This window comes from Silene latifolia, chromosome X, assembly GCF_048544455.1.
Source record: "Silene latifolia isolate original U9 population chromosome X, ASM4854445v1, whole genome shotgun sequence".
Classification (NCBI taxonomy): Eukaryota; Viridiplantae; Streptophyta; class Magnoliopsida; order Caryophyllales; family Caryophyllaceae; genus Silene; species Silene latifolia.
The window spans coordinates 234,912,383-234,933,442 of NC_133537.1; the positions used below are offsets into that span (position 1 = coordinate 234,912,383).

Below are 21,060 nucleotides of genomic sequence, written 5' to 3' on the forward strand. Positions count from 1 at the left end.
AATGACTTACATCAGATTCATGATCAAACGAGTGTTGTGATGTATCAACAGCTGGATTAGGGCAGTTGTGCTTATCGTGATGTGCCATTTGTTTACAATTATTGCAAAATCTTTTTGGCTTTTGTGCCTTTGAAATGGACTGATCTTTCTTGAACGTCAACCTCTTGCCACTACCCTTGTTTTTTGATTGAACAGGAGGTAGTATATGGACCTCAGTTGAATATTTAACCCCAAGGAGTATCTCCAACTCTTGCTGTTTAGTCATTTTTTCAGGACCAGGCTTGAAATTTTGTCTAAATGTCTTCAGTAATGAAGTCAGTTCATTTATGTGATTTTAGGCAGAGATTTGAGCAGTGTTAAAGTTGAGTAGAACTCCAACCATACAGTAGAAATCTGAAGCTTAGTGACATCTGACGAATTAAAATCATCCAACAATTACACGTGAACATCATACACGGGCATTTTTTTAGTGTTCTATGTCCACCTACTGAGAAGATACTTATCAGGTATCTTCTTGGCCCCTTTACCTGATAAAATCCAGATGATGTGTTTGCATATGTATCCCTTCCTCTCAAACATCTTGCATGAACATGTTGCATCAAACGTTGAAGGATTAAATGCTACAGTATAAGTCTTATAGAAGATAAAATCTTCAACATCTAGAAACCTTGTACTGCCCTCCCTTGAAGAATCCCCAGCACTACATGAGTTTAGAAAATCAACGCACTGCTGTTGGAATTCATAAAAGAGTGCGTGCATGTAAACAATGGATGCATGAACCTCAAGGCTAAGAAGGGTTTTGGTTTGAGGTAAGGAGTGATCAATATCTCTATCAAGAGATTTTTGGGTGTGCCATTGCTGATCCATAGCACTCTGAAAGCGCATCCAAAATTCAACAAGTGTGCCATGAGGATTCTCAAACCGCTTAAAAAAGTTGTTTTCGCTCTCAGAGCGTTGGGTTGTTCTTAAAAGGCAACCAAGAGGAATATCACGATAATACGCCGGAATCCAACCTTGCCGCTTGGAAAATAGATATTTCAACCATGCATTATCTTCCAATTGAAACTCACTGATCAACAAACACCACCTCTCTTCAAAGTCAGAAGGCTCTAGGTCTGAATCCCAAACAACAGAATTTAGACGAGTGACGAAGTCAGTCTCTTTGGTCACTGTCGTGCCTAACTTCTCAGCTAATTTCTTCATAATATGCCACATGCAATAGCGGTGGGCAGCTGTCGTAAAAATAGCAGGGACTGCAATATTTATAGTAGGATATTGATTGGTAAAGAAGCAATGGGGTTCCCTTCCACCCATAGCATCTAAAATTTTTGTGAAAATCCATTTAAAATTCTGGACATTCTCCCTAGACATAAGTGAAGCGCCAAAAGTGACGGACTTCTTGTGATGATCAACACCAGTAAAGGGAGCAAAGATCATGTCGTACTTATTAGTTGAATAGGTTGGGTCAAAAGTCACCGCCTCACCGTATAGAGCATAATTACGACGTGTTGCTGCATCAGCCTAAAATACACGAAACAAACACTTATTCTGGTCAATATCATAGGCATAATAAAAACCTTCTTGGGTTTCATGAAGGGTTTCCAACTGGTCTACAAACATTTGAGCATCCTTAAGACCTATGAAACACTTGATTTCCCTTCCAAAATTCTTAAAGTCAGTCAAACAAGCTCCAATGTTTTCATAGCCGTCAACATATTCCTTGACAGACCTGAAAGTAGAGGTTGGGCCAATATTGACCTTGCAATTATCAACTATTTGTTTGTTTATGTTGAAAAGCAAGTTTTCTACATTTTTTCCGAAATTCTCTATACTTCAGTGGAGAAAGAAGGTGGTTATAGGCAGCATGAAACTGATCAACAACAAACAGTGTCACTAAAACTTGGTCAATTCCTTTAATAACAAATTTGAAGAAAAACCTAGCTTTAAAACCAATCCTAGTAACCTTAGTCTTTTTCGGATAATAGCCCTTGACCATTGGCTCCTCCTCTTCACCATTAACGAGTAATATTGTTGGCTTAAAATCCCTAAATCCTTCTCGGTGACTGACAATAAAAACATCAAGATATTCCAGGATCTGCAAATCCTTGGAGCCCGCATTGAAGACGACCTCCGAAAGGGCGTCCTAGCCAAAACCACCGGTAGAGCCTACCAAGGATCTACATCAACCGGATCTCGCCCTTATGGTCAAACAAACAAAATTGACGAGGTTAACCTCCTCGAGCCAACCGTGAAGAGAGCTAAGCGCCCTTAAAGAGTGTTCACCAATATAGGGTCAACTTATGCAAGCGCCCTGAAAAGGCTCATGGACCAAGGGAAATTACAACCAATCGGACCCACCCCAGATCCGTCTGATGCTAAGAAATCCCGCTTCTGGAACCCTAATGCTTACTGTCAATACCACCAAGGGAAAGTTCATGACACGGAAACCTGTTTCAAGCTCAAACACGTCATTCAGGACATGATTGAGAAGGGGGAATTTCCTCTGCCTCTGCCTCTGCCAACAAAACCGAACAACAAGACAAACCCTTTGGGAATCCATGCTATCTCCGATGATGAGCCGTCCTTAGACTGCTCTCACCTCATCTTACCAATTGATGACGAAGTGAATGCCCTGGAGAAGGATGCCTCGGACGGGGTTTTTGTGTTCAGCGCCGCAACAATGCTTGCCATGTTCCAACAAGTTGAGGAGGCTATAGTCAGTCTCTTCGAAAGAATTGCTCGACTAGACGATGCTTACCGACTATTGATTTCCAATCCCCCAACACCACGCCTGATGGAGGGTCCCCCAAACACCCAAAACTACCCTCACCAAGAAGGATTGCTCCCGTGACCATTCTGGCACGCACCCCACAATAATCACCCCCACCATAATCAACCCTGCAATAATTACCCTCACAAAAATTTCCCTCACAAAAACTGCCCATCGAAGAATGCCCCTCCAAGTTACCCTCGAGATCCCGAAGTCAATGGTATCTGGAGAGATGACACTGAGGACGTTTATGTGGTCCCGGAAAAAGGGAAACAGGCAAAAGAGATCGGTCATCTTACCCGGTCCGGACGCCCCTATAAAAACCCGAACAATTCGACAGTCGTTCCAACAACGAATGACCAAAATGTCCCAGACGTGGACGCACAATCAAAGGCTCCCGAGAATTCGATCCTCAAATAACTGCAGAAAGCAAAAGCCGAAATTTCAATTTGGCAACTAAATACTACATCCTTCGAACATCGGCAAGCTCTACTACAAGCCTTGGGAAAATTGACTGTGCCCTCTACCTCCTCCCTTGAAGAAGTAGTAGCACACATAACTAGGGATATCCCCGACCTGAGCAACCCGGTCATCTTCTTTGATGAGGTTTTCCCTCCCTTCAGAGCCAACCACAACCTGGTTCTATACATCACCGTGCAGTGCCTCAAAAAGAATGTGCCTATGGTTCTTGTGGATGACCGATCCGCGGTTAATGTCATTCCCCTTAAAACAGCTCATAAACTGGGGATCAAGGAAGCTGATTTGGTCCCAACCAATCAAGGAGTACGCGCTTATGACGACACTCGTCGTAAGGTCGCAGGGCTTATCACTCTAACCGTCGCAACCGGACCACTGGAAAGGAAAACCAGTTTTCAGGTAGTCGATATCGACGCCTCCTTCAACATGCTTCAGGGACCCCCCCTGGATTCACGCCGTCAAGGCAGTTACTTCAACCCTTAATCAGAAAATAAGGGTCCCATTCAACGGGAAGACGATCACAATTCCTGCTTCCCCGATCAAAGTCGTCATGAAAAGGGGAATAGCCTCTTAAGCCATCAATGAGGACGACAATGAAATGTGGGGATTCCAAGCTGTGAATGCCCTAACTGCTGAATCAACACCCTTTGATTGTGACCCGTTTGCCAACCTCACAGTCAACCGCATTCTGCTGCGCTAGGGTTATTTCCAAGGGGAATTGCTTCGTCCTCGTCGCCATCGATTATTTCACTAAATGGGTGGAAGCACAGTCATATGCAGTCTTGATCGCCAAACAAGTGGCCAAGTTCATCCAAGACAACAACATCTGCAGATATGGGTTACCCCATGAAATCATCAGCGATCAAGGCTCTCACTTCGGGAGGAAACACAAACCTTGCTGGACAAATACCAGATCAAACGACATCGATCATCCCCCTACCGTCCCCAAACCAACAGAGCGGTGGAGGCAGCAAAAAAAACTCTTGTCACCATTATCAAGAAGATGCAAGATAACTACCGCGATTGGCCGAGCAAACTCCCATTCGCACTCTGGGGATACCGAACCTCCATTCGAACACCGACAGGCGCCACGCCCTTCTACCTAGCATTCGGTATGGAGGCGGTTCAGCCGGTAGAGTTAGAGGTCCCATTTCTACGCATCCTACTGGAGAGTCGGGTTCCTGAGGCGGAATGGGCCCATCGAAGGTACGAACAAAATGTTATTTGATAATCCGTATAACTTATTATCTATTTGTCACTCTATGATAGTATGAGCTCTTTTCTTGATCTTTGTACCAAAATAAGAGTTAAATAAATGTCTAACACAAAGAAATAACAACTATCTTAAAATGACGACTAAATTTATATCAATCCAAAAATACTAAATAAGCCATAAAAATGAGCATAACCCAACTCAAATACTTGTAAAAACGGGAAATAAACTAACACTGGACCCATTTCAACCCAAATTAAAACTTCGGTAATCATTTGCATACACCCTACTCCTCTACTTCATCCCACCGCCACCCTCATGCTAACCCTTCTATTTTCTTTTTTTTTGTCCCTTTTTTCATTGATTTATTTAAAATTCATTTTCTTCAGCTTTCTTCCCCTTCCTCAATAATCTCAATAAATCCATCTTGTACATTCAAAATCATTATCAAAATATTTTACCCGAAAAATATTCAATTAACTAAAAATATGAAAAACTATTATGAAGTCTAATATGTATTTTCATATTTAATTAAATTATCTTATTCGTTAAAATAGTTATGATTTTGATTTGATGGTAAATGTTTGATCGACTCATCAATTAGGTAAGTACATGCATGTGGTCGATTAAATTTATAAGATCTCTGATTTAAGTAGATAATTTTAATGTACTTTTGAATTTTACGGTGTTTTAATAATGGATTAATCTATTGTCATTTTTTGAAAACATTCATTTTAATTTGGATGAAAGTTTATTAAATTTTAATGGTTTTCAGTAATGATTATAACAATAGTGTATGTTAAATTTGATTCGTTATGAGTTTTGAATTTTTCAGACTTAAACTGAATTATATTTTTTTAAGAGATAAATGTGAATTAAGATAAGTATCTTTAACAAAAATACTACTGCAATATGTTTACATTTTATTATATTGAAGTTAAAGCATTTCTCAATTTAACATTATCATGTCATATTATCATTAATATTTCATATATTCTCCTAATTTGTATTTTAAGAAAATTAATATTTTATTATTTTGTGTCTAAAATCTAAATATCATGTCATGTCATTTTAAAAAAAATATCTCGTTAAGTTATGTATTTGTGTATTTAAAATTTATTATTAAAACTGGTGTGATTTCCTATTTAATTATGTGTAGGCAATAAATCTACTCGTAGAAAATCTAATTAAACGGTATTGTGATCGTGGCCCCTGATTTCTAGCAAATGCAAAATGAACTTTGACTTTCTGACTTTCAACGACAGAGTGCCACATAGGCTCTGTGGTTGCTCGTTTAATAAATAGGATGGATGAATGAAGCTTGACGTTTTGGGTTGAGAATAAAGCTCCGGCCCATACGAATTACACGTGTAAGGATATCATATTTGAGAATTAGAGAAGAGAATTTCATTATATAAGGCAAGGGGCTACTCCATCTATGGCCAATTGGTTTTAGAGTTGTGGACATGGGCCACCCGCGCGTTGGTTTCGAGGGGGCGACACTTCTCCCACGGAACCTTGGTTTGCCAAAGCACGTCATGGGCCGTTACCGATTTGTGAGGCATTGAAACCGGTGAAAGGTTGAGTAAGCCTGTTTTGTGTTGTCGCCACCAATTTATTGTGGAAAAATTGGAAATCGTTCGAATACCTCATGCCATGTCAAGACACAAAGTAATGACATGAACACTAAGAACTCGTTACCCTTAGCATTCTATGTCTAGAATGACTCTCGAAGATGCCAATGGACACGGATGTCTAGAGATAACTGGAGTAAGGGGTGAGGGTACGTATTAGGAAGCTCTTGAATTCGAACACCTAATCCCGCCCGCCTCGATAGCGGCCTCTACTAATGATTAGAGAAATTGTTATATTTGATATGTCGTGAATTTGTATACATGCAATGCAACATCCAGTAGATTAATTCTAGCATGTGAGATTAGACTAAGTAAGTTAACACGTGTTTTAACAAACAATTTGAGGGTCCGAGTTGGAATTTAGATTAATTACATGTGAATGCCATACAATTAAATCATACATAATAACGATAAATGAAATTACAATAATTAAAATTACAAGAAATTATAAGGTTTATTTGATCTACGTCAAAAGCACGCTCAAAGACGGGATTTAAAAGAAGAAAATAAAAGGAAACAAAATTGGAATTAAAATATGAAAATACGTCAGATTAGAGGTGATAATACGATTAATAGTTGATTTGAACCGTAATTAGGTGCTACGTCAAAGCGAGAAAGAGTTCAGGGACAAAAACCAACCCAGAAGAGGCGCAACATCTGCTGCATCCTCTAGAAGAGGCGCAACATTTCCTGCGTCTGTTCTAGAGCTGGGCTCTGGCTGGGAAGTCAGAACCACAACACTGTTATCGTTCGTTGGTAGATTTAGGGAGAAACGAGAAATTACAGCGGTTCACATGATTATGATTAACTCGTGTCGGAAATACAAAAGGGAGAAACTTGAGGTTAGATTAAGACGAAACTGAACAAATAAGACTTGAAAGAAAACCTATTTATCAAATTAGGATTCCAGAACCTCGACATCAACAAGTCGAAACCCGAAGAATCGATTTGGATTAAAACGGTGAAAACTCGCAAGTATTGAATTACTCGGAATTAAGGACGAATTAAACATGGTAATAAAAAGGATTTGTTAAAAACATGATTTATATATTGAAACAACAAAAAGAACAAAGAAAAAAATGAAAGAAATAAGAAAAAGAGAAACTTGCAGGAGGTTGAGGAGGAAGAAGAAGAGCAGGAGTAGCAAGCAGCCTCTGGAAGAGGCGCAGAAAAGCTGCGATCCTTCAAAAAGGCGCAGCTGCTGTTGCGTTTCTTCTCGACGTCTGACCTCTGCTATTTTATAAAAACGGTTTTAAAAGATGGATTTTAAATTGGTTTTCGAATGTGCTTTTGATATAGATCTACATTAATTGATACAAAATAAAAGTAAAATAATAAAAAATGGGATTTACACCCTCAGACTTACATGTTTGATGAAACGAGATTGACTAAAGTTATCGTTTTAGTGATTGCTTGACTCGAATATGCGTGGAGAGTGCCCTCGTTAGAGGATTTAGTAGATTTATTAGGTTGATTAAACGTGGAGTTGGTCAAATTGGCCGGTCTATGCAACACGACTAGGACTCAGAATGATCTGAGCTTACGTGGTAGATTGATCAAGCACGTAGGCGTCGAAAGCAATAGCGTGGTCTAGAGTGCAAAGCGAGAAGAGAAGGGGCGGAACACTCGCGTGCCAAATATGGACGCCGGAGGCCTCTTTTTATAATAAAGATACGGAAGAGTTTAGGAATGACACGGATTTGGAAACAAATCACGGAAATATTCTGAAAAAAATGTGAAAAGAGGGCTGGAGAAGAGGCGCAGCAGCCACTGCGATCCTTGGAAGAGGCGCAGTACCTGCAGCGTCATTTCCCCTGGGGTTTCCTCCTTAGCAAGAAAGAATTCCGCGTTTTGTTATGGAATTTCGGTAGATTTACACTTCCTTATTCCATAAAACACAATATACGGAAGATATTTACTTAAAATGTTAATTTTAATATTAGGAATAAATAACCAGAAAATTCTAGAACATTCCGGAATTTTCCGACTCGGCATTTAAACGGTTTTTAGAAAATGAAGCAGTTTTTGACCCGAACTCCAAATGAATTCTAATTACTGTCAGAACGAACGTATCGGTGCGTAGATGACGACCAAGGGGTTGAATCGGGTGTTTAAGCTATCACTTGACGATGAACATACGGACCGTCATAAATTGTCCTGCGTATCAAACATGCGGCCCAATCATCACTGGGTGGTTGGCGGGAGGTGTATAAATGAGGTATCTATAAAGTCCCCACTTTGGCTAAGGCTTGGAAAAGTCGAAAGTCAAAGTATAGCCATCAGGTCAATCGAAGATTACAACCTGATGACTATGGCGATGCGAGGCGGCTCAAGGGGTCTGAACTAAGGACCTGTCGTCGGGAACATTTTAGAGTCTGTCAACTATCGGGGAGGGTCGTTTAAAGTCTATTAGACTACGTAAGGAAGATCGTCAGCCATAAGAAGAAATCATACCTGAGACACTCCTGGGTGAAGGATTTGAAGGTACTCATCGGAGAATTTTATCTCAAGCTCCGTGGGAAAGAATCATATGTTGAGTCGACAACGGCGCGCCCTTGGCACTGCTGAGGAGAAAATAATAGATCGACAACGACGCTCCCTTGGCATCGCTAAGGATAAGTGTTTGATCGACAACGGCACGCCCTTGGCACCGCTGAGGAGAAAATCCGCTCGGGTAGTCTTAAGCGAAATTCCGATAAAGAGGAGAAGCCCATGAACTGTATTTAGTGATCATGAATTCTCACGGGGGAATAAAATGTCGTGGTTGTCTGTAGTCTGCTGAAAAGAAAATGCCGATTTGGACGAAGTGAAAACCCAAAAAGAAGACATATGTTGAGAAAGAGGCGCATGAATCCCGGGCCCACAAATAACGAATTTGTAACGAACTTTAACACAATTCTGAGGAAACTCGCTGAGGAAAAGGCACAGCAAAACCTACGACCTTTGGAAGAGGCGCAACAAGTGCTGCGTCTTCTCACGAGCTAACCGCACCCCTATCTGGGTAAAAACACGACTTAAGCAGTGTTTTGCTTTCATTTCAAAACACAAAACTATTTCATTTATTCACCAAAACCCAACCAAATTCCATCAAAATTTGATCAAAACTTGCCATAAACGATGACTAATCGAGGTATGTGTCTTGTACTTGCTTTATTTTGCATTTGAGCTTTGATTTTGGGTTGAAAATTCGGGTTTATACACCCATTTACTCGAAAATTTGGGGCTTCCATCCCAAACGGATTTGTCTCATGAAATTGACATTAGAAATGATTAATTGATCATGTTAGGAACACAACCATGTATCTCTTTCGAATTTTCTTCAAGTATTAAGGATTTGAGTGCGAAATGTGATGGTTTCTTGCTAAACCGTAAAACCCTTCGAAAATGGCCCTATACTAAGCCCATTTTTGTTGAAACTTGATGTTTTGGAACCCTTGAGTAATGGGTAAACTTGCTATCATGCCGGATTTTCAATTCGTGACAGCTCCTCCGGGACACTTTTGTGTGGCATAATTGCTATTGTAGCGAAATGCTGCCGAATTTTCGACTCAAACCAGCAACAAGGCTTGAACTTAGACTCGTCTTGACTTATCCTACCACATGTGTGGCCGGGGTTAGAATATCGGGGCCAATGAGGGCTAGAAATGCCGTTTTTAGACGCTTGAAAACGCTTGACATTGCTTCGTTTACTTCGATTTGCAGAGGATATTGTAACACCCCCATACACTAAGTGCCTTACCAGGACCACCTAATGCATGTGAATTCTACCATCTCGGTTACCTGAGGCAATGTATATCAAACTGACAATGAAAGAACATACTTTATTAAATAAATTTAAAGCAATACATGTCCAAACCAAAACTGTTAAATGAAAATACAACTGTTCCCAAAAAATGCCAATCAACGAAAGTAAACGAATGTTTAATGACACAGCGGAAGACTTCTAGACATCTTGTGATGACTCAACCCAGCTATCCCATGCACGTCCATCACATACCTGCTCAATAACTGCTCACCATCACCGAATGGATCACCACAGTTTTCAAAACATTTAAAAGGGGTCAGTTACTGATTACACAAAAATAATACAAAAGAAACAATATACAAATCACCCAATATCCATCACAACTCCATCGCAACAGATATTCCTCGCCACCAGTGGGGGACCGCAGCCGTTCCCACCTAAGCCTCGCTCATCTCATCCGAGCGGTAACCCATGTTCCTTAATGTGCGTATCCCCTCTGTGGCGGGTTCCACAGAAAGCGAATCAAGGGCGTGAAGACACTCCCGCAAGTGACTACACTCAGACGAGGATGCACCTCGAGAACCACAGACAAACAATCACAACCAAACTACAAAATCAACAATCACCAATTCCAATACGATATAGACAAATGTTATGAATTAAAAACCACCACTAATCAATCAACCAACCAACATATATGTAACCAATAACTAAGTAGGAAATCCTACCTGGAATAAGCAATCACAAGACTGTCACAAGCAGCTAATCAATAATGCTCCTCTATGAAACCTCCTCTTATAATCACATAATCATGCTATTACCATTTAATACCACAATATACTCCCAAACCCCTAATCTACCTAATTAGGGTTTTAAACAAAATCAAGGAAACAATATAAAAACTATACAAGGATTTTACCCTCCACACAACGAACTCAACGGCGTAAAGAACGTGACGATCCGATAACCTTAGCCTTTGGGATTTGATAGCAACGCGACGAAAGAGAGCAACGTAACTTGTTTTCTTTTTGAAAGGTTTTAGAAAAGGTGAAAAGTGACAAAGAAGATGATGGAAGGCTTTATATATTAATCATGCGTCACTAACAAAACCTGGCTAAAACAACCCGCATAACGACTTACTCGATCGAGTGTCACACGTACTCGATCGAGTGCCCCTTACTCGATCGAGTACCCATCAGGCAGGCTATTGTTTCGTATAAAAACATACTTAGTTGACAGAATAAGTCCCACTCGATAGAGTACCCATAGACATAGAAAACCGTAATATTACAGTCTTCCCTGCTTAAAAGGAATTTCGTCCCCGAAGTTCAACCCATACACAAAAACAAAGCACCCTAACTCAAAACACGACACAACAACGCAACTAAAACTCAAAACAAAACTCCCAACCACAACTCAACCCGACTCAAGGCAACTACTAACTATGCAAAACTAACATTAAACCACACCAAAACCTTATGCGACCATCTCCTACTGATACGTGCAATTTATATAGTCTTTTCAGCCTCTTATTGCACGCATTTCTATGTCATTTACATTGCTTTGTATTGCAAAATGCCCCGAATTGGCTACTTTGGTTTGTTTTGTCTCGTTTGCAGGAATGGACCTTAAAGTAGTGGAATCGTACCTTATTCGTTCCTCTTAGCATGTATTTTAAGGAGATGAAGTTTTAGAGAAGAAGCCGTACCTCAGGAAGCGTGAAGGAGGTCCTTGGAAGCTAACCGAATGATGTTCGAGCTATTTTCAGTGGCAAGTTACTCGATCGAGGTCTTTTGTGTTTGATCGAGTGGTTTTGATAGTAGATGGATTTCGATCGAGTCCCTGATGTACTCGATCGAAGTATGCTATATTGGAGGTGTTCGATCGAGAGCCCTATTTACTCGATCGAGGAGAATTGCGGAAGAATCACTCGATCGAGAGGAATGAAATGCCTCGATCGAGTGGTATACTTATTTACACTGGATTTTTATTCCGTGTTTAGGTTTATTTTTGTTAATAAATGCTTCCCTATATAAGGGAAGACGTCATTTGGTTAATAATCACATCTTATCATACATACTCTACACTTAATTACTCTTCTAATTACTGCTGGAACTTGTTCTCTGCCTCTTTATTTCCAGATCTAAGCTTTGTAATCTTTCTGTTTTGTATGGATTTTGTGCATGGCGAAATCAGGTGAGGGTAGGTCTAGGCAGGGTTAACTAGCTCGAATTAATCTGCGAATAAGTATGACAGGGTATAAAATTTGAAGAATAAAGTACGGTATATGAATAACAGTAAGACAAAGAATTTTGTACGTGGAAAACCCTTAAATGGGAAAAAACCACGAGAACCAAGCCAGGAGAAGATTTCACTATAATATTGAATAAATCGCACAAATATCTGTAATTCAGCTTGTATTTCAGTATTGCTAGTATGTTGCTAGGATCTTGTCTTATTCCGTGCAAATGATCTAAGTGCTCTTTATATAGTCAAATGTTGAACGGCTGCTAAATTTTTCTCCATCAATGATGAATATCCTGCCTTAATTAGCCGGAAAAATGCTCATTATTTCTCCTTTAATTGCCGTCTTTAATTGCTAAATATTTCTAATTATTGCCCCAATTATTGCGCGTATATTCGTCTATAATATGATCTCTTGGTAGAATATCGTCCTGATATTTTGACCGTTGTCCTCTCCATGGCCTAGCAACTGTCTTCTTGTGTCCTAGTAGCTTGACATTCTGACACCCTGATGGTTAGGTCGAGGTAGAATATCGTTCAGGGACATCTGCGGATTTTCAGGCGTAACAATTGCCTCTTATCTCCTTATCTTCGCTGGGTCAGGCCAGAAATATGGAGATAACCTTTAATTTATAAAAAACTGCTCAACGGTTGGATTAGGGCTGATTGGCTTCTGTAACGACTAGTTGACGGTTTGCAATTACTGCAACTTCCTCAATAATTATCTTTGCAAGTTTCGGTTGAAACCCTAATTTCACCGAGTATAAATATCCTTTTACTTCATTGAATTAATCTTCACCAAAATCTATTCCCTTCTGATTTAATCTTCTTCTTCAAGCTTTCTTAATTACTTGATAAATTTTCAACAACTTTTCAATAATGGCCGCAAAAATGAAATTTTCCAGGGGAGTGATGTCTCCTGGAACTCCATTCGTTCAAAACCCCGAAGAAACCACCTCTGAAAATCTCCCTTCATCTTCTGCTATTCAACCTCATGTGGCTGGAAAACCGATTGATTCTCCTCTCGAGATGATTTCAATTTTCCATGGTGAATTTGAATTCAAACCCACAAAAGCTCTGAAAGATGATCTATCTCTTTCAAATCGTCTGAAACCTTAATTTGAAAAGGTGTTGAAGGATAAGGGAATTATTCCTTCCGATTCTGAAGTCTGGATCCCTGAAAACTCTCATGTCAGGGTTGACTGGGCATGTCCTGGTTGGTTCTGTGTTCATGAATGGGCCTTCAGGGCTGGTTGCAAGCTTCCTTTCTCTCCACTTATGGTGGACGTCATCAAAGAAATTGGTTTGCCTTCTTATCAGTTGATGCCTATGGTGTGGAAAGTAGTCTTCTCTATTGAATATCTCTGCAAAAAACATAATATCTCTTTTTCTATTGAATATTTGAAAGCCTGCTACGCTGTCAAGACCAATAGCCCTAGCCGCATGAGTTTCAAAGTCAGGCATTCTACTACTCCTCTTCTCAGCAATCTGGATAGCGGCCGTGACAAGAACTTGGCTGCTGGGTACATGTTTATGAGGACTAATTCTGTGGGCCCTGATCTAGCGTATTTAAACTCTGATGCTTGTGTTGGTGGTGAGTACCCTGGCTTTTCCTTTTATCTTACATGTTTATTTGTTATTAAATAATTTAAATTTTGTTATACCTTCTTTGTGCACAGTTGATGATTGGGTTACTGAAATTGAGTACCCTACTGCAAATATTTCCGCTTTTCTTGCTATTCCTCAAATGGAAAAGACCTGGCCTCTTTGTTGTGGAGCTGGTCATCTCCCTCGGTGCCTGAAGACTGAAGGCGTTGCCAGAGTGCCAAAGCCTTCAAAAGCTGCCAGTGCTTCTACTTCAGGCAGTAAGTCTATTTTGTTCTTTCTTTTCTTTTCATTTTGGCTTTTTCATGATAGTTTGTCTTTATAGCTAATATAGTGTCTCGTGTTATAGCTACTAGATCATCCACTCGCCTTGCCAGGTTTGGTATGGCTGACCTTTCTGCTAGGCTGGCCAAGGTCAAGGAGGAGGGTTCCCAGGGAGGTGGTGATGCTGAACCTGTCATTGATTTAATTGAATTGCATGCTACTCCTAAGGTTTCTGCTACTCCTGTTACCTTTGTTGAAACAACTTCAGTAGCCCAGAAGAGGAAAGTAGAGGAGGTCGATCTGTCTGCCCCAGTTAGGGAGGTGCGAGCTAGGGTAGATAATGTGGAGGCTGCTAAGGTGAAGATCAGGGATGATGTTGCTTTTAAATCAGATGTTATGCTCACCCTTGATCCTATTGAGACTGCTACCCGGCGGTTGCTTGAGAGATCATTCTCAATCCTTTTGGCAAGTGCTTTGGGCTCATTTTCTTGTGAGAGAGGTATGTAGTTTTTGTTATTATTATATGTATTTTGTAATATGTGTATATATTTTTTACTTATAGGTGTTTATTATTATGACAAAATACTTATACTATTCTTGTTTCTGTCCAGGGTGCTGCAGCCTGTCTCCATAACGCTTATCAGGCTACTTCTTTGGTGGCCAGGATTGATCTTATGAGATCTGATTATGCTAAGCTGAAGTCTGAAATGGATTTTGCTCGGGCTGACCTGGCTGCAAGGGCTGCTGATTTGGCGAAGGTGCAGGCTGATTGGGATGCTGCCAAGGCTGAGGCAGGCTCAAGCAAACAACTTCTGCAGGAGGCGTTGGACAGGAATGAGGAGCTTACCCTTGAGAGGGATGATTTGGAGTTTAAGCTTAATGATGCCTCCTGTACTTTTATATCAAGGGAAAAGTGGCTGCTATGTCGGAGCCTGTGGAGGCCAGGGCAAATTGGAACCCTGAAGCTAAGATGGCCTTCGCTGCTTCTAAGTATCCTGACCTGCATAACATGGCAATGAACAGGAAGTCGATTCTCCAGAGGAGCAGGATGTTGATGCTGAGGCTGATCAGGCCAAAAGGGAAAGTGCTGACGCTGTCTCCAAAGGGGAGCAGTAATTTTAAATTTCTTTGATGGTATTGGCCCATCCAAGGGGATTTCCTTGGACAAACAATCTTATTTTCTTTTTTTCTTGGGTGGGTCAGGGAGGTTATCCCTGGCCTTGATGAATAGTTTGGTGCCTTTGCCCCAGGGGGTAAGGGCTTTATTATGGTAATGGCCTTTACTGGCTTATTTTGCTTATTTCCTGATGCTTTGTGGTTTTTTTATTTTCTTTGAACCTGTGAGCCTTGTCCTTCCAATCCCGTCGACCTGATAAAATTATGACTTTGGTAACCTGTCTTGTGATTGAAGCTTAACGTAAGTAATTCAACCAAGTATGGTTTTTGCAATAGAGGTTGAAGGGGTGGGAAAACCGGCCAGTCAAGAGGGCTTATGTCCCCTGCCTGGCTGGAGGGCTTGGTATTCGGCCTGTCAGGAGGGCATTTACACTGATGGTCGGGATAAAACACTCTTGCACCGTCTTGCTCCGTCCAGCCGGTTGTAGATGTGTGGAGTAAATTTAGTCAGGTCAGGCAATTATTTCATTCCTGATTGGTCCTGACATTTACTGTATCCGGTGATGGTTACCAACTCGTTAGGCACAGTTAAGTGCAAAAATTTGTTTTAAAAACTGATGTACAGTAGAGTAGCCCTCAGTCCTGAATATTTATGCATATAAACATTTATCATGTAAAATTGTTTAGGATTCAAAAATAAGAGATATTGGGTTAGTTACATATATAGACATGGATTTCACATAGAGCATATGAAACACATAATTTTTCAGATAGCACGTCAGGTTGAATCAATGATATTAAAGGTATAGTGTTTTACCTGATTTGGGCTTGACATAGATTTTATACATGGAATAATTTCAAATGTGTTACATTCCAAGATCTTGGGATCATTTCTCCTTTTAATGTTTGGAGCCTATATGCTCCTTGTCCGACGATTGAGTCAATTATGTAAGGGTCTTCCCATGTAGGGGCAAGCTTGCCTGCTGATTTTTCTTTTTTGTTTGGAAAAACTTTTCGTAGGACAAGGTCTCCTTCCCTGAAGACTCTAATTCTGATATTTTTATTTTAAGTTCTGCTACTGCTTGTTGGTATGATGCCATCCTGATTTTGGCAGCGTCTATCAGTTCTTCTGTCAGGACCAGGTTGTCTTGTATCAGGTCTCTGTTTGCTTCAACGTTGTTCAGGCTATATCTTGATGTTGGCACCCGAATTTCTGCAGGGATGACAGCTTCACAGCCATACACCAAATAATAGGGTGTTTGCCTGTCGATGTCTTTGGAGTTGTCCTGTCTGCCCATAACACTAATGGAAGTTCTTTAGCCCATCTGCCTCCTCTTCGCTTTAGTTTCTTTTTTAAGCAGCTTATGACTACCTTGTTACTAGATTCAGCCTGGCCATTAGCTTTTGGATATCCAGGGGTTGATGTTACTAGGTTAATATTCCACTCTTGGCAGAATGCTGAAGTCTTTTTCCCCACTAATTGGGTTCCGTTGTCACATACTATCTCTGATGGGACTCCATATTTGCAAATAATATTCGTCCTGATGAAGGATATTACTTCTTTTTCGGTTACATGCATGAAAGAGTCAGCCTCGATCCATTTAGAGAAGTAATTAGTCATAGCCAACATGAATACTTTCTGTCCTGGAGCTATAGGCAGCTTTCCTACAATATCCATGCCCCACTTCATGAATGGCCAGGGTGCAGAAATTGAGTGAAGAAGTTCAGATGGCTGATGTATTATTGGTGCATGAATTTGACAGGCTTCACATTTTGAACAGTATTCCAGGCAATCAGCCTCAGTGTTGGCTAATAGTAGCCTGTCCTTAGTACTTTACTTGCCCGGCTTTTTCCTCCTTTATGGTTGCCACAGTGTCCATCGTGTATTTCCTGAAGCACTTGTTTATCTTCATCAGGCTGTAAGCATCTCAAGTATGGTCCTGCCTGCGATCTGTTGAATAAAGTGTTATTGATAATGTCATAAGTTGAAGCTCTAATCTTAAAAGCCCTTGCTTCATGCCTTCTCTGAGGTAATATTCCTTGGAGGAACCAATCATAATAAGGTTTGGTCGAAAAATTATTATCTCGATTAACAGGGTTGACCTGTTCGGTTTTACTGATAACTGGTTCTAATAAATGAACAATTAGAATTTTGTCGAAGACTGCAGGGGTAAAATTTGAGCCTAGACTGGCCAAAGCATCAGCCTGCGTTTTCAGGTCTCTTGATATTTGATCTATATCGAATAAAGAAAATATAGCGGTAAGGTTTTTTGCATATTCTAAATACGAAATCATTTTTGCATCTTTAGCCGTATAAATTCCCTTTATTTGATTAGCAATTAAAAGTGAATCAGTTTTTACCTTTAGGTTTTGAACACCGAGGTCTAGACATACCTTTAAGCCTGCTATCAGAGCTTCATATTCTGCTTCATTGTTGGTAGCTTTGAATTCACAGCTTATAACATGAGCTATCATGTCCCCCTTGTGGCGATTTAAGCACTAATCCTAACCCTGTCCCCCTAGCATTAGATGCCCCATCTATGAATAAAGTCCATTCTTACTCTGGGGTCTTATTTTCTAATTGATTAACCTCATTTTTCAGGCCAGGTTCTAGGTTAGGGCTGAAATCAGCCACAAAGTCTGCTAAGGCCTGCGATTTAATCGTTGTCCTAGGTTCAAAGGAAATATCGTATGTACTAAGCTGAACCAACCACTTGGCTATCCTACCTGACAATTCAGGCTTGCGTAGGACAAATTTAATGGGTAAGTTGGTCCTGACTATGATGGGGTGACATTCAAAGTAAGGACGTAACTTGACACATGACATAATTAGAGCTAAAACATATTTTTTAAGTAATCCATACCTCATTTCAGCATCCAGCAGGCTTTTAGTTACATAATAGACAGGATGTTGTTGGCTTGCCTGTTCTTTTACCAGGACTACGCTGACTGCTGTGTCAGTGACGGATAAGTATACTGGCTGAGGTTCCCCCTTCTCTGGTTTAGCTATTAAGGGTGGAGATGATAGATACGATTTTAAGTCTTGAAAGGCTGCTTCATGCTCATCTGTCCAACGGAATTGCTTATATTTTCTGAATAGGTTGTAAAATGTTTTACATCTTTCAGAGGATCTTGATATGAATTGGTTCAGGGCAGCTACCCGGCCTGTCAACTTCTGAATATCCTTGACAGACTTGGGTGACTAAAGTTCCAGGATAGCTTTTATCTGTTCCGGACTGGCTTCTATGCCTCTTTTTGTCACCATATAATCAAGAAACTTACCTGCAGAGACTCCACAGTGGCATTTTGCGGGGTTCAGCTTCATGTTGTATTTTTCCAATATTTTGAATCCTACTTCCAAATGCTTCACATGATCTTCTGCGTTCTTGGACTTTACTAACATGTCGTCTTTGTAGACTTTCATGATATTACCTATTTGATCCTTGAACATCATGTTGACCAGGCGCTGGTACGTTGCCCCTGCATTCTTCAGACCGAAAGGCATGGCTGTGTAACAGTATATGCCTCGTTCTTTAATGAATGCAGTACTTTCCTAGTCAGTAGGGTGCATTTTTATTTGATTGAATCCACTGGAGGCATCCATGAATGTCAGCATCTCATGCCCTGCTGTGGCATCTACCATGGCATCAATATGCGGCAAGGGAAATGGATCCTTAGGGCAGGCTTTGTTCAGGTCAGTGTAATCTACACAAACTCTCCATTTTCCATTCTTTTTCTACACAACAACCACGTTAGCCAATCACTTAGGGTACATTACCTCCCTGATCATTCCCATATTCAGAAGTTTTTCCACTTCCTCGTTGATTATTGCATTTCTTTCAGGTGCAAATTTTCGTCTCTTCTGTTACCCAGGCTTAAAATATTGGTCAATACACTACAAAATAACAAAGGAAACTGACGGAAAAAAACCGTCAGTAAGGCCTATTTCCTGTTAGGAACACGCATTTCTGATGGAAAAACCGTCAGGAAAACAGCGTCACTACAATTCGTCACAGAAAAAATTTAGGCTGACGTAGGAAGTCAACATTTTGTTGACCATACTGATGGAAAAACCGTCAGGAAATTAGGATTCCTGACGGAAATTCTAATTTCCGGACGGTTTTTCCGTCAGTATGGTCAACAAAATGTTGACTTTCATGACGGAATTTCCGTCAGGATAATTTTGGGCAGTGGCTGGAAATAGCAGCTAGCTGCCCAGTCACAATGCGGAATTTGCATTGTTTTTACGCACCAAACCTACAAAAAAACAAATACAACCATCGACCGCCAAGCGGGAATCCATTATCATGTCGACCGCATGAGCAGGAATCAAGAGTAGACAACGAAATTATCGATAGAAAACCGAACACGATTTGAAGAACGAAGTTGTTACATAAAAACTAAATGTCAAATTTTTATGTGTCTCATAAAATAATGTCTTTTACATACCAAATAAACTACTAATCCATAATCATAAGTATCATAAGGTAGCCTTAACTAAACTACTAACATTAGAATATAGACGACGATACTAATAATTACCTAGAGGCTCAATATAGTCACTACCAAAGCCATGCCCGTCATCCGCATTGTCGTCTCTACCGAAAGGGCGAGGGAAACCTGAGCATGAGGGAGGGGGTTGAGATTGGCGCATATCAGCCAAAGCTTTTTGCATGGCTGCCATTTGCTCAGCTTGGAGACGGACTATTTCTTGAGTGGCGCGCATTTGTTCCTCAAGACTTTGTCGTGCGGCTCGCTCATTGTTTATTTGGCTGGCAAATTGAGTAAGATGGGTAGGAGTGTAAGAGAATGATCGGCGAGTACCTTTGTTACACGGACGTTCATACCACATTTCGGCCGCTACATCACCGTTCCCGAAAAATCTTCCACGATTTTCAAAACCATCGACAGCGGTGTAGAACTAACGATACTCGTCTGGAGCCTTTCCGGGGGCGTTGGTCGACTCATCTCTTCTTGATAAACGGCCTAAAAGAACAACAAATAAGGAAAAAATGATATTATATTTAAAAATGAGGAAAATACAATAAATATTAACATTAAGAATTAGAGAAATACAATAAATATTAACTTACGTTGGTCTTAACAGCTCGAGGATTAACCCACTCCCCCTTCTTGTTTTTCATGGTCATTTGAAACAACTTGTAGGGTGTGGCCGACTCACCCTGAAAGTAGCATAAAATTGTAAATTGATTATATTCGACAATCAATAATTCTAACCAATTTGTGAAAAATAATAAATACAATACTTACCAATTCCTTGAAAGTATCGGAGCAACTCTTACGGCCTAGAGTATGAGTGCCTAGTGCTTTCCTGACCTTAGCACCCGGCATTCTATTTGCCGTGTTTATCTTAGACATTTTGGCAAAATCAGGGTCTTTTTCTTCTCTAGCCTTGAGATTCACCCACCAAGAGAGCGGGACCCAATCGGGTTTTTTCTTTATATACTTGAGTCCATTAATAAGCTTGGTAATCCGCCTCGTGACCGCCTTTTGCCATTCATGCTTAGCGTCATAACCTTCATCGACGGACCTCACATGTTTCTATTTCAAAAAGAAGGTTTTAATTAGTAATAGAACAGATGACTTTAATTAAAAAAATAAAATAAAAATTATTAACGTAAAGTAAATAATAGGTAACTTTTAAATTACCCTAAAGCAATTCCACATCTTCAAGCGCTGCGCATGGCTCGCCTCACTCCATTTGGTGAAGCACTCTTCATCTGAAATGTTATTAGTGACCAACCAACTGACATATTGTTTTACACACTTGTCACTCCACCTGAAAATTAAAACAAACATATATTGAAAATTCAAATAAAATAATTTGAATGATATATATTTCATAAAGGTCAAAATAAATTTTAGAACACTTACCATTTACCACCTTCTTGTTCTTGCGAGAGAATGATCTGCATATTATCCTGTGCCGGTGTTATATTCTCAACACCCTCGTCATCATCATTATTAATCT

General features: G+C 40.2%; 1 protein-coding gene across 1 annotated transcript; it reads right to left on the bottom strand.

Moving 5' to 3' along the window:
- Positions 1 to 474: 474 nt before the first annotated feature.
- On the bottom strand, positions 475 to 3,064 carry LOC141619624 (protein FAR1-RELATED SEQUENCE 5-like). The gene is made up of 4 exons (XM_074436644.1): positions 2,868 to 3,064; positions 1,833 to 2,063; positions 1,615 to 1,729; positions 475 to 1,521 (listed from the first exon to the last, which is right to left on the bottom strand). Exons 1-4 carry the CDS (start codon positions 3,062 to 3,064, stop codon positions 475 to 477), a joined length of 1,590 nt encoding a protein of 529 aa, XP_074292745.1.
- Between the last annotated feature and the right edge of the window lie 17,996 nt (positions 3,065 to 21,060).